This window comes from Arvicanthis niloticus, chromosome 2, assembly GCF_011762505.2.
Source record: "Arvicanthis niloticus isolate mArvNil1 chromosome 2, mArvNil1.pat.X, whole genome shotgun sequence".
In the NCBI taxonomy this organism is placed as follows: domain Eukaryota; kingdom Metazoa; phylum Chordata; class Mammalia; order Rodentia; family Muridae; genus Arvicanthis; species Arvicanthis niloticus.
Window position 1 is genome coordinate 61,861,592 of NC_047659.1, and position 16,723 is coordinate 61,878,314.

Here is a 16,723-nt window from a genome sequence, read left to right on the forward strand (position 1 = left end):
GGGACTAGGAGAAAAGAAGGAGGAAGACACTGTGAACAGGATGTAAATTAATTGATTGATGATTAATTAATTAAAATTTTAAAAAAGATACGTATGTGGAAACAACTATGAAAGTAAGTACTAAAGAAATTGGCAAGTAGTTTTATAATGTATATTGACAACTTTCCTGTTTAGATATAAAATACATTAAATTATTCATTGACACAGAATTTTAAATAAAGCCACGTGTTTTTTAATAAAAGTAACCAACATCACATGCACATTTACATGCATTAACAATAGAAGTTTGAAAGAGGGTAAGATCATCAATGTATATTATGTCTATGTTAGCATCCGTTATCATCTTAATCTTGGTTTATTTTGCAAATAGAGTGGACCAGATATTTGGCTAAACAGGGAAAAGTGTCAAACAATCATATATGAACATATACCCACCCACCCCCACACAAACCCATATCCCCCCCCACACACACAGAGGCATATTGTTGCAAATTTCTGAGACTTCTTTCAATGTACAGCTTTCTTTATTATAACAAATTGGAAATAAAAATCAGAGTGGGCTAATGGAGTAGTTTACTTCAGTTTCCTTTTATTTTTTTTCATTTAATTTATATATTCTTTTGCTCAATTTCTTGAGTGGAGGGACAAAAATTTTCCTGAATTAGAGTGTAGCATTGGAAAGGAATGTATCCCCAGGGAAGAGCTCACTGCCTATTTAAATAGCGCTTTAGTTTGACAATACATTAAATGCTTTTAAGTGTTAAAGATAAAAGAATTATTTAAGCCTTAAAAACCCAAAGTTACTTAACACTGTCTTCTACAAATTAATAGAGGTAAGATTAAGATTTAACTTAACATAAGCTCAAACTAATTTTTACTTATATATACCTAGAACTTGTCTTTTCTTTTTAAATATCCATTGAAAGGGAATTGAACAATTGAAAAGAATCTTGTATCTAGTGTTTTTCACTTCAAATATTGTTTTATTTTTTCAATGTTACTTTTTATAATATAGATCAAAAAAGAACAAGATGAAAACTATATTTTGTATAAAAAGCAAATATATTAAAGAAAATATCCATATGGACACTATCTTATATGTTAACTTGTATCAACAAGTTTAGATATTTTATTCATTTAAAGGTATTGTTTTTCTTTTATTAACCCTTTATTTCAGCTCTTCACATATTTATCTGCTTTATTGGAATAAGTTGGAGATCATAGCCATTAAAATATACATTTTAAGATGGTCAAGAATGCACATCATTAAAACACATCTGCAATCTACTGTAGTCAAAGGTATAACTAGTGGTTAAGAATTAAATCTGGTAAAAAAAAACCCAAAAAACAAACAAACAAACAAAAAACCAAACAAACAAAAAAAAGAATTAAATCTGGTAAATTAATATGGAAATATTATACAATTATTAGCAAGTTTATATGTGTTTGAGTTATTTTGCCAAAATAAAAACTTTTCTGAATTCATGTGATCATATAAGACTTTCAGCCTTTGTCTCTTCTTTTTATAAATTGGATCAGAGAAGTATAAGCCCCGTGTACACTTCACTGTTAAATGCATTATGTAAAATCACAGTAACTGTAGGAAAGGCAATTATTCATTTAAAAAAGATGACAGATGAATAAACATAAAGTACTAGAATCAAAATAAATGCTTGTATTTTTAAAAATTCTAGTGGTTTTCTTAGTTTGAGACTTAATTGTGTTTTCTAAAGATTTTCAACAAATAGAAACAACAGCGTTAGAGGCGAACATCTTAGAGTTACATAAGGAGAAACATGCAATCTGAAAAACAGATTAATTATTAAAATATTGATAAGCAGACAGGCAGACAGTACTTATGTGGCTTAAAAGAAGAAAACTAATTTACCAAGGTCTCCTCACAAACCCCACAAAATACACAACATTTAGTATATTAGAAAATATATAGGACAATTTTTTATGCTTTTTAGGAACAAATCTTTACTTTTAAAAACAATTTGGTGCATATACAAGGCATATTGTTTTTCCTCAAGGACAATGGAAATGCTGAAAAAGTGTTATCATTAATTTATACATAATAAAATAAATTCAAGGAAAAGAAAATTCTTGTCACTTTTCTTTGAATCGTCCCTACAGATGAAATTCACAGAAGTCAGGGCAGAGGACAATGCTTCCACTGTGACAGAGTTTCTCCTCCTGGGATTTTCAGACCTTCCCAACTTACAAGGGATTCTGTTTGGTATGTTCTCCATAATTTACTTAATCATCTTGATTGGAAATAGTTTTATAATTATGATAACTAGAATTGACCCTGCATTACAAAAGCCCATGTATTTTTTCCTGGCAAATTTTTCTTCTTTGGAAATCTGTTACGTATCAGTCACTCTACCTAGGATTCTGTTCAACATTGCTGCTCAAGAAAAAAATATTTCTGTCCTCAGCTGTGCCACACAAATGTGTTTCTTCCTTATGCTGGGAGCCACTGAGTGTTTCCTGCTGGCTGTGATGTCCTATGACCGCTATGTGGCTATCTGTAACCCTCTGCACTATCCTCTGGTCATGAACCCAACTAAGTGTACTGGGCTGGCAGTGGGTTCTTGGCTTGGTGGCATCCCAGTCCAGATAGGACAAACCTGTCAGATATTCTCTCTACAGTTTTGCAATTCTAACCAAATCAACCACTTCTTCTGTGACATACCACCCATTCTCAAGCTGGCCTGTGGAGACACTTCTATTAATGAGCTGTCTGTCTATTTAGTGGCTATCTTGTTTGCTGCAGTCCCTTTTATGTTGATACTTGCCTCTTACAGCAAAATCATTGCCACCATTCTGAGGTTGCCAACAGCCACAGGACGAGCAAAAGCGTTCTCAACATGTTCTTCCCATTTGCTCGTGGTGTTTTTGTTTTTTGGATCAGCTACTATTACCTACTTGAGGCCAAAGTCCACCCATTCTCCAGGAACTGACAGACTGTTCTCTTTGTTTTACACCATTGTGAGTCCCATGTTTAACCCACTAATATACAGCCTTAGAAACAAGGAGGTGATTGCTGCACTGAGAAAACTGTTACTTATAAAGTAGTGCTTGGAGCTGCAGAACAAATGAGGAATGGCTTTTTACATAGTTACTGAAGAAATGCATCAGTTTTATTCATTTCACTTGAGTATAATCAGTTTATGCTTCTGAAATGTCTCTGGTATTTTGAATAATAGTCTGAAATATATTCTCTTTTGAAACAATCTATACATACTAATCTGTCAGCAGTCAATGAAATATAATGAGAAAAACAGTTTTTTTTTCTTTTGGTTTTTCAAGACAGGGGTTCTCTTTGTAGCCCTGGCTGTCCTGGTACTCACTCTATAGATGAGGCTGGCCTTGAACTCAGAAATCTGCCTGCCTCTGCTTCCCAAATGCTGGGATTAAAGACATGTGCCACCACTGCCCGGCAAAACAGTATATTTTGATATGAATAAAATACAATTTGATCACAGTTTTTATAAGAAAATATATCTAATTTTTGAAACCTGTGATATAAAAACACAGATATTTTAACAATTTAACTAATAAATATTCCAATATTTGCTTTTATTCTTTCATTCAGCATTATTCAAATTTAACAGCAGTACTTTAATATGAATGTGTATTGAGTGAATTGCTAAATGAGTTAATGACATAGTTAATACTAATATATTGTGTCTCAGAATTATGGAAACTCCTGTATATGTCACAACATAAATATGAAAGAAATATTTCTACCTATTGTTAATCTGTATATCATTCAGCCATAATAACTATGATAAATCTGCGTTGATGTTCCCAACTACCTTTTTGCAGTGCACAAGTTTCTTGATCATACAGTTATTGCATTTAACTTCTATCAGTTGCATCCAACCTTCTGACATTTCAAGAGACATGTTTTTCAACAAAGGTTACACTACAGAATCTTATAAACAAGTATATAAAATAATAAAACAAAAGTTGTAATGGGTAATTGATAAGATGGTTCAATGGGTAAGAAAGTTTTTGATCCAATCATGTAACTTCAGTTTTAAAACCCATTATCTATGTTAAAATATAGGCATGACCATACAAGTTACTATAGCCCCAGTACTGTAAGAATCAACATAGGAGCATTGATGGATCTTCTCTGTGGCCGGTTTAGTTTCAGTTAAGTGAATAATATTATCACACACACACAGTGTGAAGATGCACACAGAAGGAAAACTGATATGCTTCTTCGGCCTCTGTTAAAGTACCTGTATGCACTTCCATATGTACACATTGTACACTTCTCATATGCACACTCACACATATGTGTACACACACACACAAACATTCAGATATACACACACACACACACACATACACACACTCCCCCAAAATAATGTTTTAAGTTATGATTATTAGGAGACTACATTTCTACATTATTCTGAGGCACCTCTGGCTTTAGTTTGGAGCTTCTTGAATCCACATATTAATATAAACACAATAGAATTTGAGTACTGAATCTTTAATTTTTATCTGAAATATACTGTCATATGAAACATCAGTAAACAGTTTAAAGTAGAGCAAGTGAAACAGATTTAATTTATTCAGCCTGTTTCTATGGAACATTTTATAAACCCAGTCAAGATCCCTAGAGGTCATCAAGTCCTTTTTATGGAATATGTGAGTAAAACAGTTACTTATCAAATGGGTTAGTTTTAATTGTGCATAAATGATAGTCCAAGAATCATAATTAATTTTCTTACTAATTAAGCTAGGAAGTGAATGCAACTAACAATAGGCAATTACGAATAAGAAAGGAAATTGAGGCATCAGGATTTAAGTTACAGTTTTTGATTGGGCAAACTGAGTAAGCAATATGGTAAGAGGGTGAAAGGTCATGGTACTGAACTGACTTTTTCTTTTCTTTTCTTTCTTCTGCTCTTTTCTTTCTTTTTATTATTATTATATTTTTTTGGGGGGGGGGTTGAGACAGGGTTTCTCTGTGTAGATCAGGCTGGCCTCGAACTCAGAAATCTGCCTGCCTCTGCCTCCTAAGTGCTGGGATTAAAGGCCTGGACCACCACTGCCCAGCTCACTCTTTGCTCTTAAAAAATGAAGAATTCTTATACTATCACTGAATATATAAATTGATCGTGCATGATAGCTTCCAGAGGGCAGTGTTGTTCTGCTCTCTTCTGTAGTTTGATTCAAGGATACTTGTATTGTCAATATGATTCTCACTTAGACTAGAGAAACCTTGTGTAATGTTGTCCAACAACTTTACTGCAAACCATGTGGTGGCTCACAACCATGAGATCTGGAGCCCTCTCTGGCCTGCAGGATACATGCAGGCAGAATGCTGTATACATAATAAGTAAATCTTTTTTAAAAAAGCAAAAACAAAACTAAAAAACTAAGAAAGTCCACCCTAAAAGAATGAAATACTCAATGGCTCAATATTAAGAAAACAATAATCTTTTAGGATTGAAACTCATGAATATAAATATATATATATATATATATATATATATATATATATATATATATGAGAATAATATGGCTTATATATAGATGCATGAAAATGTTCAACAGTTTAGTCATTAAAGAAAAACATATGACAATACATTGCAGTGTCAAGTTTTTCCTCTTTTAATGACTACCATCAAAAAGATGAAAGGCAGAGCAAGGGAAGGTTTTGTTGTGGAGGGACAGTCTATCAGTTAAAAACAGATACTGCTCTTCTAGACACCTAAATCCAAATCCCACCACCCATGCAAGGTTGACCACCATTGCCTATGATTAGATGCAGGCTGATGTTACAGCTTCTAGCCTCTTTTTGCAGTAACACTCAAGTGTACATAACCGTACGCAAACATCCAGGCATACACATATAATAATTTAAGAAGGGACCAGAGTTATTGGCAAGAAGACTCAGCAGATAAACATATTTGTTGTGCAAACTTTGTGACCTGAGTTCCTAGAACATATGGAAATGTGGAAGGAGAGATTCAAGTCCGTAAAATTATTCTGACTGCCATATGAATGACACAAATATCATTGAAACAATAATAATGTAAATCTAAAAATAAGCGAAGATGAAAGGTGATGAATGGGATTAGGGGATAAAGGATTTTTTGAAAATTTGTGCAATACAAATTAGAGTAGCTATTATATAAAAATGTGTGACTTCCTCAAATTATGAAAATAAGAGTATCATGTTTTATCAGTTGTACCATTAATTATGTGACCTAAAGTTATCACACCAGTATTCTTATAAGATGCTTGAACAGTGGTGTTTGTGTTGGCATAATTCATAACAGACAGAGTATTTCATGAATCTAAGTGTCCTTTAAGTGGAATGAGAAAAATTTAGTCCAGGTATAGTAATTGTCATATGCGGCAAAGTGGAAAATGTATTAGGAGACACGGTCTAGTTACAGATTATGAAGACAACATTATCACACTGAGTAGCATGATCCCCAAATAAGAAAATGATAGTGGAATGATTGGTATAGAGTTTGAAAGGGGCAATCCAGTTAAAAGCCTGCAACAAACACCGAAGCAGAAGGGTTTTAATGCCCAACAGGGCATTTTCCCAACACAAAATATGATATAGATTTTCTTAAGTGTAGAATTCAAATTTGATGTTTTCATATAAATAAAAATCTCATACGCATTTAGAAGATTTGTTTTTCATTTTGATGTAAATAGTAACATTTACCTCTGGCCAAGCTTTAAGCCATAAGCCCAGATAAGGAAAATACATAATCTCACAACCTCATATGAGATGACGTACAGGAGAAACCAATCAAGACTATCTGTGTGTATCTCTGACTTTTACTGCCTTTTGATATTGCCTTCGTGCTTTGCTCTCAAGAGTCTTTTGAACCTGTATTATTTCAAGCTGATTTCTGGTTTATTAAGTATTATATATAAAATAAAACTTCAGAAAATATATTTGCTTGATGGTACACAATTTTATAGTGCAATCAGCAAATGTCATGCTATAAAATCAATTTAAAACGAAGTATATTTACTTCTCATTATAATAATTCTCTGCAAAAATAAAAATAAAACAACTTCGCAACAAGCAACAATTCATTTATAACCCTTGACAAATGCCAGTGAAACAAATGTGAATAGTTTTTTTGTTGTTTTCAGATACCATCTGAGCAGTAGAAGTTAGGGTTTCCAAAAACGGTCAAAGAAGAAAGCACCCGACCCTGTGGCTGGAAAGGAACAACACTTGAAAATGTCTTCCACGTCAAATTTGTCACTTTCCCATGCTTCATTTTTCTTGGGTGTTCTGTATCTATCATCAGTTAGCAGTCAATGCCTAGACATCTTTTGTATTATTTGTATGTGTACATGTTTACTTGTGTTCCTTTGATAGTGCTTCCTAGTGGACTCATGTGGCCATCCACTTTGTTTTGGAGGTGGCACATCTTACTGACAAAGAACTCACCAAGTATGTTCATGTGGCAGGTTACCCAGACCCAGATAACCACCTGTCTCTGTCTCACTAACCACTGGGTTTATATCTGTATGTCACAGCACCTGGTTTTCTTACATAGATTTTACTCATGTATCATGATGTACTTATCTTTCTGTACCAAACCCTTAATATACTGAGCTATCTCTCAAGTCAAATTCTGTATGAATTGTAGGTCTTTATAAATAATTTTCTTTTCTCACTTTTATTCTGGTCATGCACTCCATGTTCTGTCTGTGAGACTTTTTACTGATTTGGTGTCCTTTACCAACTGATATTGTGAACAAGAATCCTTTTCTTTAATATAGATACTTTTTGATCGGATGACAAAATGACAAGTGTCTTATATGCCAGATGATGTAAATCCATTTGTGTCAAAGTGGTTTCTTACACTGTTAGTCTGAAATAAATGAGTACATTTTCCATTTCTAAATTACTAATTTTTTTTGTCAGTGCTGGGAGTTGAATCCAGGGCTTGCATAGAGTAGGCAAGGGTCCTACCTGAGAGCCTTAGCCCAGTCCCTTAATTCTTCTCTTTTAAATTTATTTATTTATTTATTTATTTATTTATTTATTTATTTATTCACGTTATATTCCAATCACTTCCTCCTCTCAGTCTGACACTCACACTTTCCCTCCTTCCCCCCACTTGCCTTCTCCTCTGAGAGGGTGGAGGCATGCCCTGTGTATCTCATAACCCTGGCATATAAAACCTGCCAGGCTAGGCACATACTCTCCCACTAAAGGCAGATAAGGCATCCCGGTTAGGGAACTGGGATCCATTGACAGGAATAGCTTTAGGGAAAGCCTCTGTTCCAGTTTTTAGGGGACGCACAAGAAGACACCACTGAACATCTGCTACATACATGCGTGATAGTAGGTAAAGCTCATGTATGCACTTTGCTTGGTGGTTGAATCTCTGACAGCCTTTAAGGACCCAGCTTAGTTGACTCTGTTGGTCTTCCTGTAGAGTCTTATATGTTCTAGGGAACTCAATCCTTCTCTCAAATCTTCCTGATCTCCCTGAATTCTGTCCAATATTTAGATGTCAGCCTCTGCATTTGTTTCAGCTGCTGGGTAGAGGCTCTCAGAGGACAGTTATGCTAGGCTCCTGTCTGCAAGTAAAACAGAGTATCATTACAAGTGTCAGGGATTGGTGCTTGCCTTCTGAAAGAGTCTCAAGTTGAGGCCATTACCAGTTGGTCATTCCCTCAGGCTCTGACACATTTTTGTAACTGCATTTCTTATAAACAGGACAAATTTTGTGTTGAAGGTTTTGTGGGTGGGTTAGTGTTCTTATCCCTCCACTGGGGCACTTGCATAGCTACAGAAGGTGGCCATTTCAGATTCCATATCCCCACTGCTAGGAGTCTTAGCTAGAATCACACTTACAGATGCCTGCAAGCTCTTTGCCAGATCTCTGCCACTTTTAAGATATACATCCTAAACCTCTTCCCCTGCAAGAACTGTAAATTCCTATTCATTTTCCTGGCCATTTGGCCATCTCTCCTGTCCCTCATCCTCTTGAGTCTAACACCCCTCCACATTCCCCTCACCCACCCAGTTCACTCACTCCATCTGCCTCCTATGGCTATTTTATTCCCTCTTCTCAATGAGATTCAAGCATCTTCCCTTGGGCCTTCCTTTTCATTTAGCTTCTTTGGGTCTATGGAGTATACCATGGTTATCCAGTACTCTTTGACTGATATTCACTTACAAGTGAGCACACACCAGGCATAGTGTTTTGAGTCTGGGTTTCCTCACTCAGGATGATATTTTCTAGTTTCATCCATATGCCTGCACAATTCATAATGTCCTTGTTTTTAATATCTGAATAATATTCCATTGTGTAAATAAACTACATTTTCTCTATCCATTCTTCAGTTGAGGGGCATCTGGGCTGTTTCCAGTTTCTGGTTATTATGAGTAAAGCTGCTATGAGTATAGTTAAGCAAAAGTCTTTGTGGGATTTTGGAGCATCTTTTGACTATACGCCAAGGAGTGGAGTGTTATAGCTAGGTCTTTAGGTAGAACTTCCCAATTTTCTCAGAAACTACCAAATTGATTTTTATACTTATTGTACAGTTTGCACGCTACCAGCAATATTGAAGTGTTCCCCTTGCCCCACACCCTTTACAGCACGGACTGTTCCTTGATGTTTTTGATCTTAGCCATTCTAATAGATGCAAGGTGGAATCTCAAGTCATTTTATTACCATTTCCCTGATGACTAAGGACTTTGAACATTTCCTTAACTGTTTTTTTTTTTTTCAGACATTGGAGATTCCTTTGCTGACAATTCTCTGTTTAGCTCTACCCCAATTTTTAATTGCTTTATTTGAGTTGCTGGTGTCTAACATTTTGGGTTGTGTATATATTTCGGATATTAGCCCTCTCTCCAATCTAGCATTGATAAATATCTTTTCCCAATCTATAGGCTGCTATTTTGGCCTATTGACATTTTCCATGAAACTTTTCAGTTTCAAGAGGTCCTATTTCTTAATTATTGATCTTTGTGCATGGGACATTGCTGTTTTGTTCAGAAGGTTTTCTCCTATACTAATTAGTTCAAGACCATTTACCACTTCCTGTTCTATTAGATTTAGTTTATCTGGTTTTACACTGAAGTCTTTGATCCACTTGGACTTAAGTTTTGTGCAAAATAATAAATATGGATCTATTTGAATTCTTATAGATACAGACTGGATACAGACTTCCAGTTAGATAAGCACTGTTTTTTTAAAATAATTTTTGTATGGTTTTGGATCCTTTTTCAAAAATCAAATGTCCATTGATGTGTGGGCTTATTTCTTTAATTTGATTCCATTGATCAACTTATTTGTTGTAAGCATGTCTCAATCAGGCATGAAATCAATACCATGCAGTTTTTGATTACTATTGTTGTATAGTATATGTTAAGTTCAGGGATGGTGATCACTCCAGGAATTCATTTATTATACAGGATTGTTTTAGCTATTCTGTGAGGCTCCATATCTGCCACACTGCTTGGTGCTGGAGTGCTGCCAGCATACTGCTCAGAGAAGGCAGAAAGAGGTCAGTAATGGGGGTCCTCTGTCCATATTTTCCCATGATGTGAAACAGTTGCTGAGGTTCTTGTGTCCTGTGTAAGTAGGCACTGCTGAGGTACCACTGGGAGTTAGGAACGGGGTCCTTAGCTCATGTTTCTCCTTAGTGTGCCCTTGCACTAGGCAGACAGGGGAAGGAAGAGCCTGTGAAGCTTGGCACAGGGAGAGAACCTGCTTTGATTCCAAATGAGTACCAAGAGTCCTGAGGAGAGAGATTTAGGCATGGCTTTTTATGAAGTAGACATCTCCAAAGTGTAGATCCTTGATGAAAAAATGTCCTTACTCATTCAAGCTGTTTTATTTTATGGCAGATGTGAATGCACATACCTTACTCAGTGTGAAACAGAACCAAAATACAGTTAGTAGGAATGGATGCCTAGGATGGGTAGGGAAGCTCATTGGGTGAACACTAATGGGGCAATTCTAGATATTGCATTAGCATTGAGAACTCCAGGTTTTTGTGCTACATGACTGATTGCCATAGTCCTGAGAGGGTTCTTGTGGTTACGTGTTCCACAGCAGGTAGATCTAGGCAGAGAGTGAGTGGCTCTATGCTTACCATGCTCAATTCTCAGATTCATGGAGTCTGAACTCACTCAACCTTCTCAATTCTTCTATTTCATGACATGGCACACTTGCCCCAAGTTATTCTGAGAGTTTTGTTGTCCCATAAGACACTCTTTTGAGCTCTGTAAAGAATTGTGTTGTAATCTTTGTAGGAATTGCATTAAATCTGTAGATGGTTTTTCCTATGATGGCCATCTTTACTATATCAATCCTACCAAGCCAACTGCATGGGAGATATTTCCAAATTCTGATATCCTCTTCAGTTTTTTTCTTGAGGGTTGTGAAGTTCTTGTCATACAAATTTCTCACTTGCTTTATTAGTGTTATTCCAAGATATTTTATTTGTGGCTATTATGAAAGATGTTGCTCCCAATTTTTAAAGCCCATTTATTATTTGTATAAAGGGTGGCTACTGATTTTTAGAATTATTTTTTCTTTTTTATTAAACATTGGACAGTTTATTTTATTGTCAAAAGCATACATTCTCCACCTTGCTATTAACCTTGCATAGGTCAAAGCTGGGTCCCCCTGGAGGTGTGAGCTTCCCTTAGCTCTACACTAATGTATGTCTACATCTATGGCAGGTTGAGTCTGAGTCTATAGCAAAGTATTATATAGGCAATAATAGATAAAATGTGTCTGTTAGGTATTTAGTAGACAGGGGTCTTGTTAAGTTGCCCAATCTGACTTTGAACTCCTGAGTTCAAAAAATTCCACAGCTTCAGAAGTACTGGAATAATTAGTACAGGCAACAGTACTTGAAACTTCACCTACAGCTCCAAGTCCTAAGTGAACAGTGCCAATGTGGAGCACACACACACACATTCTGGGGATGGGTGGCATGAATACACAGCAATGTACCATCTCTGCTGTTGTTCTTACCCTGTAACTTTTCCTGAGCATTTGCTACTTCTATTAGAAAGGAGAAATTAATGGAGTATCTACACCAGCATTCTAAATACTGGCTGTCGAACGTTTACAGCGTTCCCTGTCACACTGTAGTCTTACACTCACAAAGACCCACTTCCAGGCAAGGCTGGTGTTGTCTTTTCACAATGTGCTTCCTTTATCTTTCATACCTATGGTTTTCTTCACGTTCCCTCACAGTGGTGTCATACTCTCGAGATCACACAGCATACCCCCCATGTATGTAACAGTTTATGTGACTACTAATGGACAGTTGAGACACACAACTTCTATTCCTTAAAAACACAAACTCACTTTTGGGAAAAATATTCCAAGATTACTTTCTCCAAAGATCACCAAGCCAAACATTTGGCCATACTTTTACTTACTTCATATACTATAAACGTATATAATACACGCTACAAAAAAATTATTAAAATTTAACTACCAAGAAAGTGTATAGTGTTATAATACAATGGCATATGTTCATATTTTATTTCAAATTGGTTTGCTTATCACCCATCCCAAACCATTAATAGTGAAATATTACTTGTGGAAAATTAAAGTTATCTATTTGCATTATTAATAATTCCAACAAATTAATAAGAATTAACCATTCAAATATTAGTATCCAAAAATGGCCTCTTGCAGAAGTGATTATATAAAACATCTCAGTCAATTTCAGTTAACTTTGCTCTGTGACAATGTACATATGCATTTCACTAGGATTATAGCACTTGCTATTTTTGGAAGATACTTGTAAGAAGTCTGATCTCTTGAGGTCCAATAACTGCTACACTCAGCCAAATCCAACCAAACAGTTCACGTAATGGCTCTGAAGAACTTATCACTAAGGAGTTCTTAAGATTCACGTAGAGCTGCATATCCCATTACCACCACATATAATGAAGAGATAGTACAAGCCAGCATCAAAGGCAAAGGCAAAAGAAAATACCAACATTCAAACCAGTAGTGACTATGATTTTCTACAAATGTTTTAGATGCCATAATTTCAGAAACAGATTTTTATAAAATTTTTGGTTTTTGAAACAAGGCCTTACTTTGTAGCTCTGACTGTCCTAGAAATAGCTTTGTAGACCAGGCTGGTCTTGAATTCAAAGATCCATTTGCCTTTGTCTCTCAAGGGTTGGGACTAAAGGCGTCCTCCGCTATCACACCTGGCTTAGGAAAACAGGATTTAATGTGCATTTCGATTTACAGAATCTATGCTAACTGAAAACTGAAACAAGTAGTCAGGTGCTGTAGGTAATTGTGGCTGGAGAAGCAGGGTTCCTCACACCAGGCTGTGGGTAGTTGGCTGGGAATGCTCTGGGTTCCTCCAGGGGAAGTTAGTCCAGGCTGCTGTGGCTCACTAAAGACCTCTCCACGGCTCTTCACAGCGCGGCCCCAATGACAGGAGAAAGTCCATGGGTTTTTACAGGCTTTAATGTCATAGTGGATGGTGGATGGATCTGGATGCACACCCCAAAACCCAGGGTAGACCTGAGTTAAATAGCAGGAAGAGAGGGGGGAGGGGCTGGGAAAGAATGTTTAATTGGCTCCACCCTCTGGCCTTCAGGTACTTCATTAGTATGTAAATCTCTGTAGGGCTTGAGGCACTGTTCTGTGATTGTTGGTCATAGACCTCTCTGTGGGAGTGGTTGTTGGAGGGCTGAAGCTAAATGAAAAGAACCAGGGCCTGGGCGCACAGCTGAACTCCTGCCATCAGATAAAGGTTCCTGGGTTCCAAGCCCATGCTCGACCAAGCACCCAGCTGCTTCTCACAGCCCACTGCCCCACAAGGTGGAATATGTCCTGTGCTACAGATTTGTCCATTCAGTGTCACTGAGCACCTATTAGGAGCTCAGCACTGGGCCAGCATCTCTAAAGTTGAGTATTACTGTTCTTATCAAGCTAGAGTGAGGTACAGAATGTATTAAATTAGCATCAACTCATTAAGTCTACTTGTGGTAATGTATGCAATCCTGTGCCAACTGCTGTCCCTAGGCCATATAACAAGCTTCTGCACTATGCTCATTCTTTCATACAAAATTTCCACACACATGTGCTAAGCAAAGTGCTAGTCACTGCAATTACATGATTTGGTGTATGTTCAATGAATGCAAATTCATCATATTAATCTACACAGGACAACTAAGAAGGTACATTACTTTTCTAAAATAAGGTTCAAAGCGAAGTATAAGGTGTTTCTATCGGTCACCTACACCAGAGACCAGCAAGTGCCTTTATCACCTCATCTGACCTCATATAAATCATTCTAACCTTTAAAGAGCTTGTAAACTAAATCTGGACAAAGGAGAACCCAAATGAAGGCAATTTATAATGTAATGTTTTTCAAGAACTATTTTGTCCATGTAAAATGATAGATAAGTAATTCACAACTGGAACAGTTTTCAAAGTACCAATCCTACCCCAAATGCGTAGAATCCTAACCTGCCGTTTATACAACTTGCACATGCTGCAGAGGGCAAAGTTTGGCCCTTGATACCTTCTATAGGATACAGTAAGGATTGGTTCTTCCACTCCAAGTAGAATCTGAGAACTCTAAGCATCCCATTAGGAAACTAGCAATCAGAAAAAAATGGCCCTGCTAGATCCGTCCCACCAGTAAGGAGAGTCTTTTTTTAGCTGTGGTAGCAGTGTGAACCGATGATGCCCCCTCGGGAGAAGGCAGAGGGCTGGGAGTTTATCCACTGAATGAATCCAATACTGGCTTAAAGCTCTGCACTGAATAAAGTGCTCTGCACATCCTGCTTCTCATCTGGAATGAAGACATACGCCATCCTAAGAGTCAAGCCACTTACAGCTACAGGGGAGGAGAGTAACCAGGAAAGAATCCAGGAAAAAAATCCAAGGAAGACAAATGCCTCTAGTAGTGTTCTCCGAATCCTCAGGATTTGCAGTGTCAGAGTGAGTCATACAATGGTCATGGTCCATAAACAAAAATGCAGTCCCACTGGGTAATAGTCACACAGTGCATGATTACTTGATGGGAGTGGAGGAAACAGTCTGCTGCCATTTGACAGTATGGATTCAGAATGAAAACAGAACCTCTGAAGAAATCAGGGTCAGCAGTGTGTAACATTCTTTTCCTGCCCATCAGCTTTCCACAGGTTGATCTGTTCTGCCCAAGAGAAAGGAGGCAATGTATTTAAGTATTCCCACACAGGCACGGCCACTACCACCTAAGACTGCCAACTCAGAAGCTAACCACACAAGCCCTCTGGTTTCGTACCCTGAATATGGTAAATACAAGTGAGAATGGACAATTCAGTCTTAAAAAAGATCACAGGTAACAGAATGCTTATAGAAACTAGACTGCTTTTGACACCTGTAAGTAAATTGTATAGATGACAATGGGGCGGGGGGGAGGTTGAGGGGGGAACAGAGTGTTCCCATCTGTCAGCAAACTGTTGAACTATACTCAGCTGAAGTCCTCATCGGGATTCTGTTGCTCCAGCAGACGGACATGTGTGAATGGGAAGTGACCTCGTTTGCCATTACACTCCCCTTCCCACTGACCACTCACATTAAATCTGCGTAACCTTTACCAGCTCACCGACCTCCAATCAGAGCCGATACTGAGGCGGAGACAGGTCTATACTTCTCCATGTAAGGGACAGAAATCATCCCCCTCTTTCCTTCCCTGTCCTCTGCATTCCACCACTGCTCTTCTGGCTTATCCCGGATTCTCAGGATGTCTCCTTTCTTAAACGGAAGATCTTCGTCATTCCCATTAAAGTCAAAGAGGGCCCTAATATACTCTGCCTCCTCCTGCCTGAGAATCACTCCACTACCCTGCCTTGATCTAGAAACGGGTTCTATCAGTGTTGTAGTGTCCAAATAGTGTATTTTGTAGAATACCAGTAAAACAGGCAATGAATCAGATTCTTGATCTCCTATTCGGAGCCTGGAGAGGCTCACTCCCGGCAGAGGCTGAGTGGGCTATGGAGGCCCTGGAGGGCGCAGGCGCTGCTGGTGATGATGTAGTGGGAGACACGCGACTTTTCGGAGATGCTCAGCACGGGGACAATAATTCAGAGAAACAAAATGTAGCACCTGAGATGACGCATCAGATGATTTAGATGAAGTTATTTTTTGTACAGCATGTTTGAAATTCTCTCTCTCTCTCTCTCTCTAATGCTGTTAATTTAGATATTTTTTCACAGTCCTTTAGTTAATTTGAGTAGGTGTTTACCAACCTAATTGATTTCTGAAAGAACCAACACCTTCTTTTATTAAATCTTTGTATTGTTTTATTTGTTTCTTGTGTCTATTTTATTTCTTCCTTGAGTTTGTCTATATCTACTTTTTTTGGGTGTGATATCTTGGTTTTTGTAATAAGAATTTAAGGGGCTGGAAAGATGGCTCAGTGGTTAAGAGCACTGCCTGGTCTTCCAGAGGTCCTGAGTTCAATTCCCAGTAATTACATGGTGGCTCACAACCCTCTGTAATGGGATTTGATGCCCACTGAAGACAACTACAGTGTATTTATATACATAAAATAAATATTAAATAAAAAAGAATTTAAGGTGAGCTATTAAGTTGCTGGCATGTGGTTTCTCCAGTTTTTTTTTTTTTAATGTAGACACTTATTGTTGTGTACTTTCCTATTAGAATTACCCTCTAGAAAATCTTTAATTTTTTAAAATTTCTGTTTGACC

The 16,723-nt window shown here is 37.2% G+C and overlaps 1 protein-coding gene and 1 pseudogene across 2 annotated transcripts; one reads left to right on the forward strand and one right to left on the reverse strand.

Moving 5' to 3' along the window:
- The first annotated feature begins 759 nt into the window (after nt 1–759).
- On the forward strand, nt 760–7,913 carry LOC117704094 (olfactory receptor 10AG1-like). 2 transcript variants are annotated; one of them, XR_013108684.1, is made up of 3 exons: nt 796–833; nt 2,137–2,239; nt 7,150–7,913. XR_013108684.1 is itself a non-coding variant. In XM_076929037.1 (2 exons), the coding sequence occupies exon 2, from the start codon at nt 2,137–2,139 to the stop codon at nt 3,079–3,081; it is 945 nt and encodes a 314-aa protein (XP_076785152.1). In that variant the 5' UTR covers nt 760–833; the 3' UTR covers nt 3,082–3,753. The 2 variants fall into 2 exon arrangements, 1 of the variants encoding a protein (XP_076785152.1); XM_076929037.1 differs by lacking the exon at nt 7,150–7,913 and having other exon boundaries at nt 760–833; nt 2,137–3,753.
- Nucleotides 7,914–15,448: 7,535 nt separating this feature from the next.
- On the reverse strand, nt 15,449–16,093 carry LOC117703166 (adapter molecule crk pseudogene; annotated as a pseudogene).
- Nucleotides 16,094–16,723: the final 630 nt, after the last annotated feature.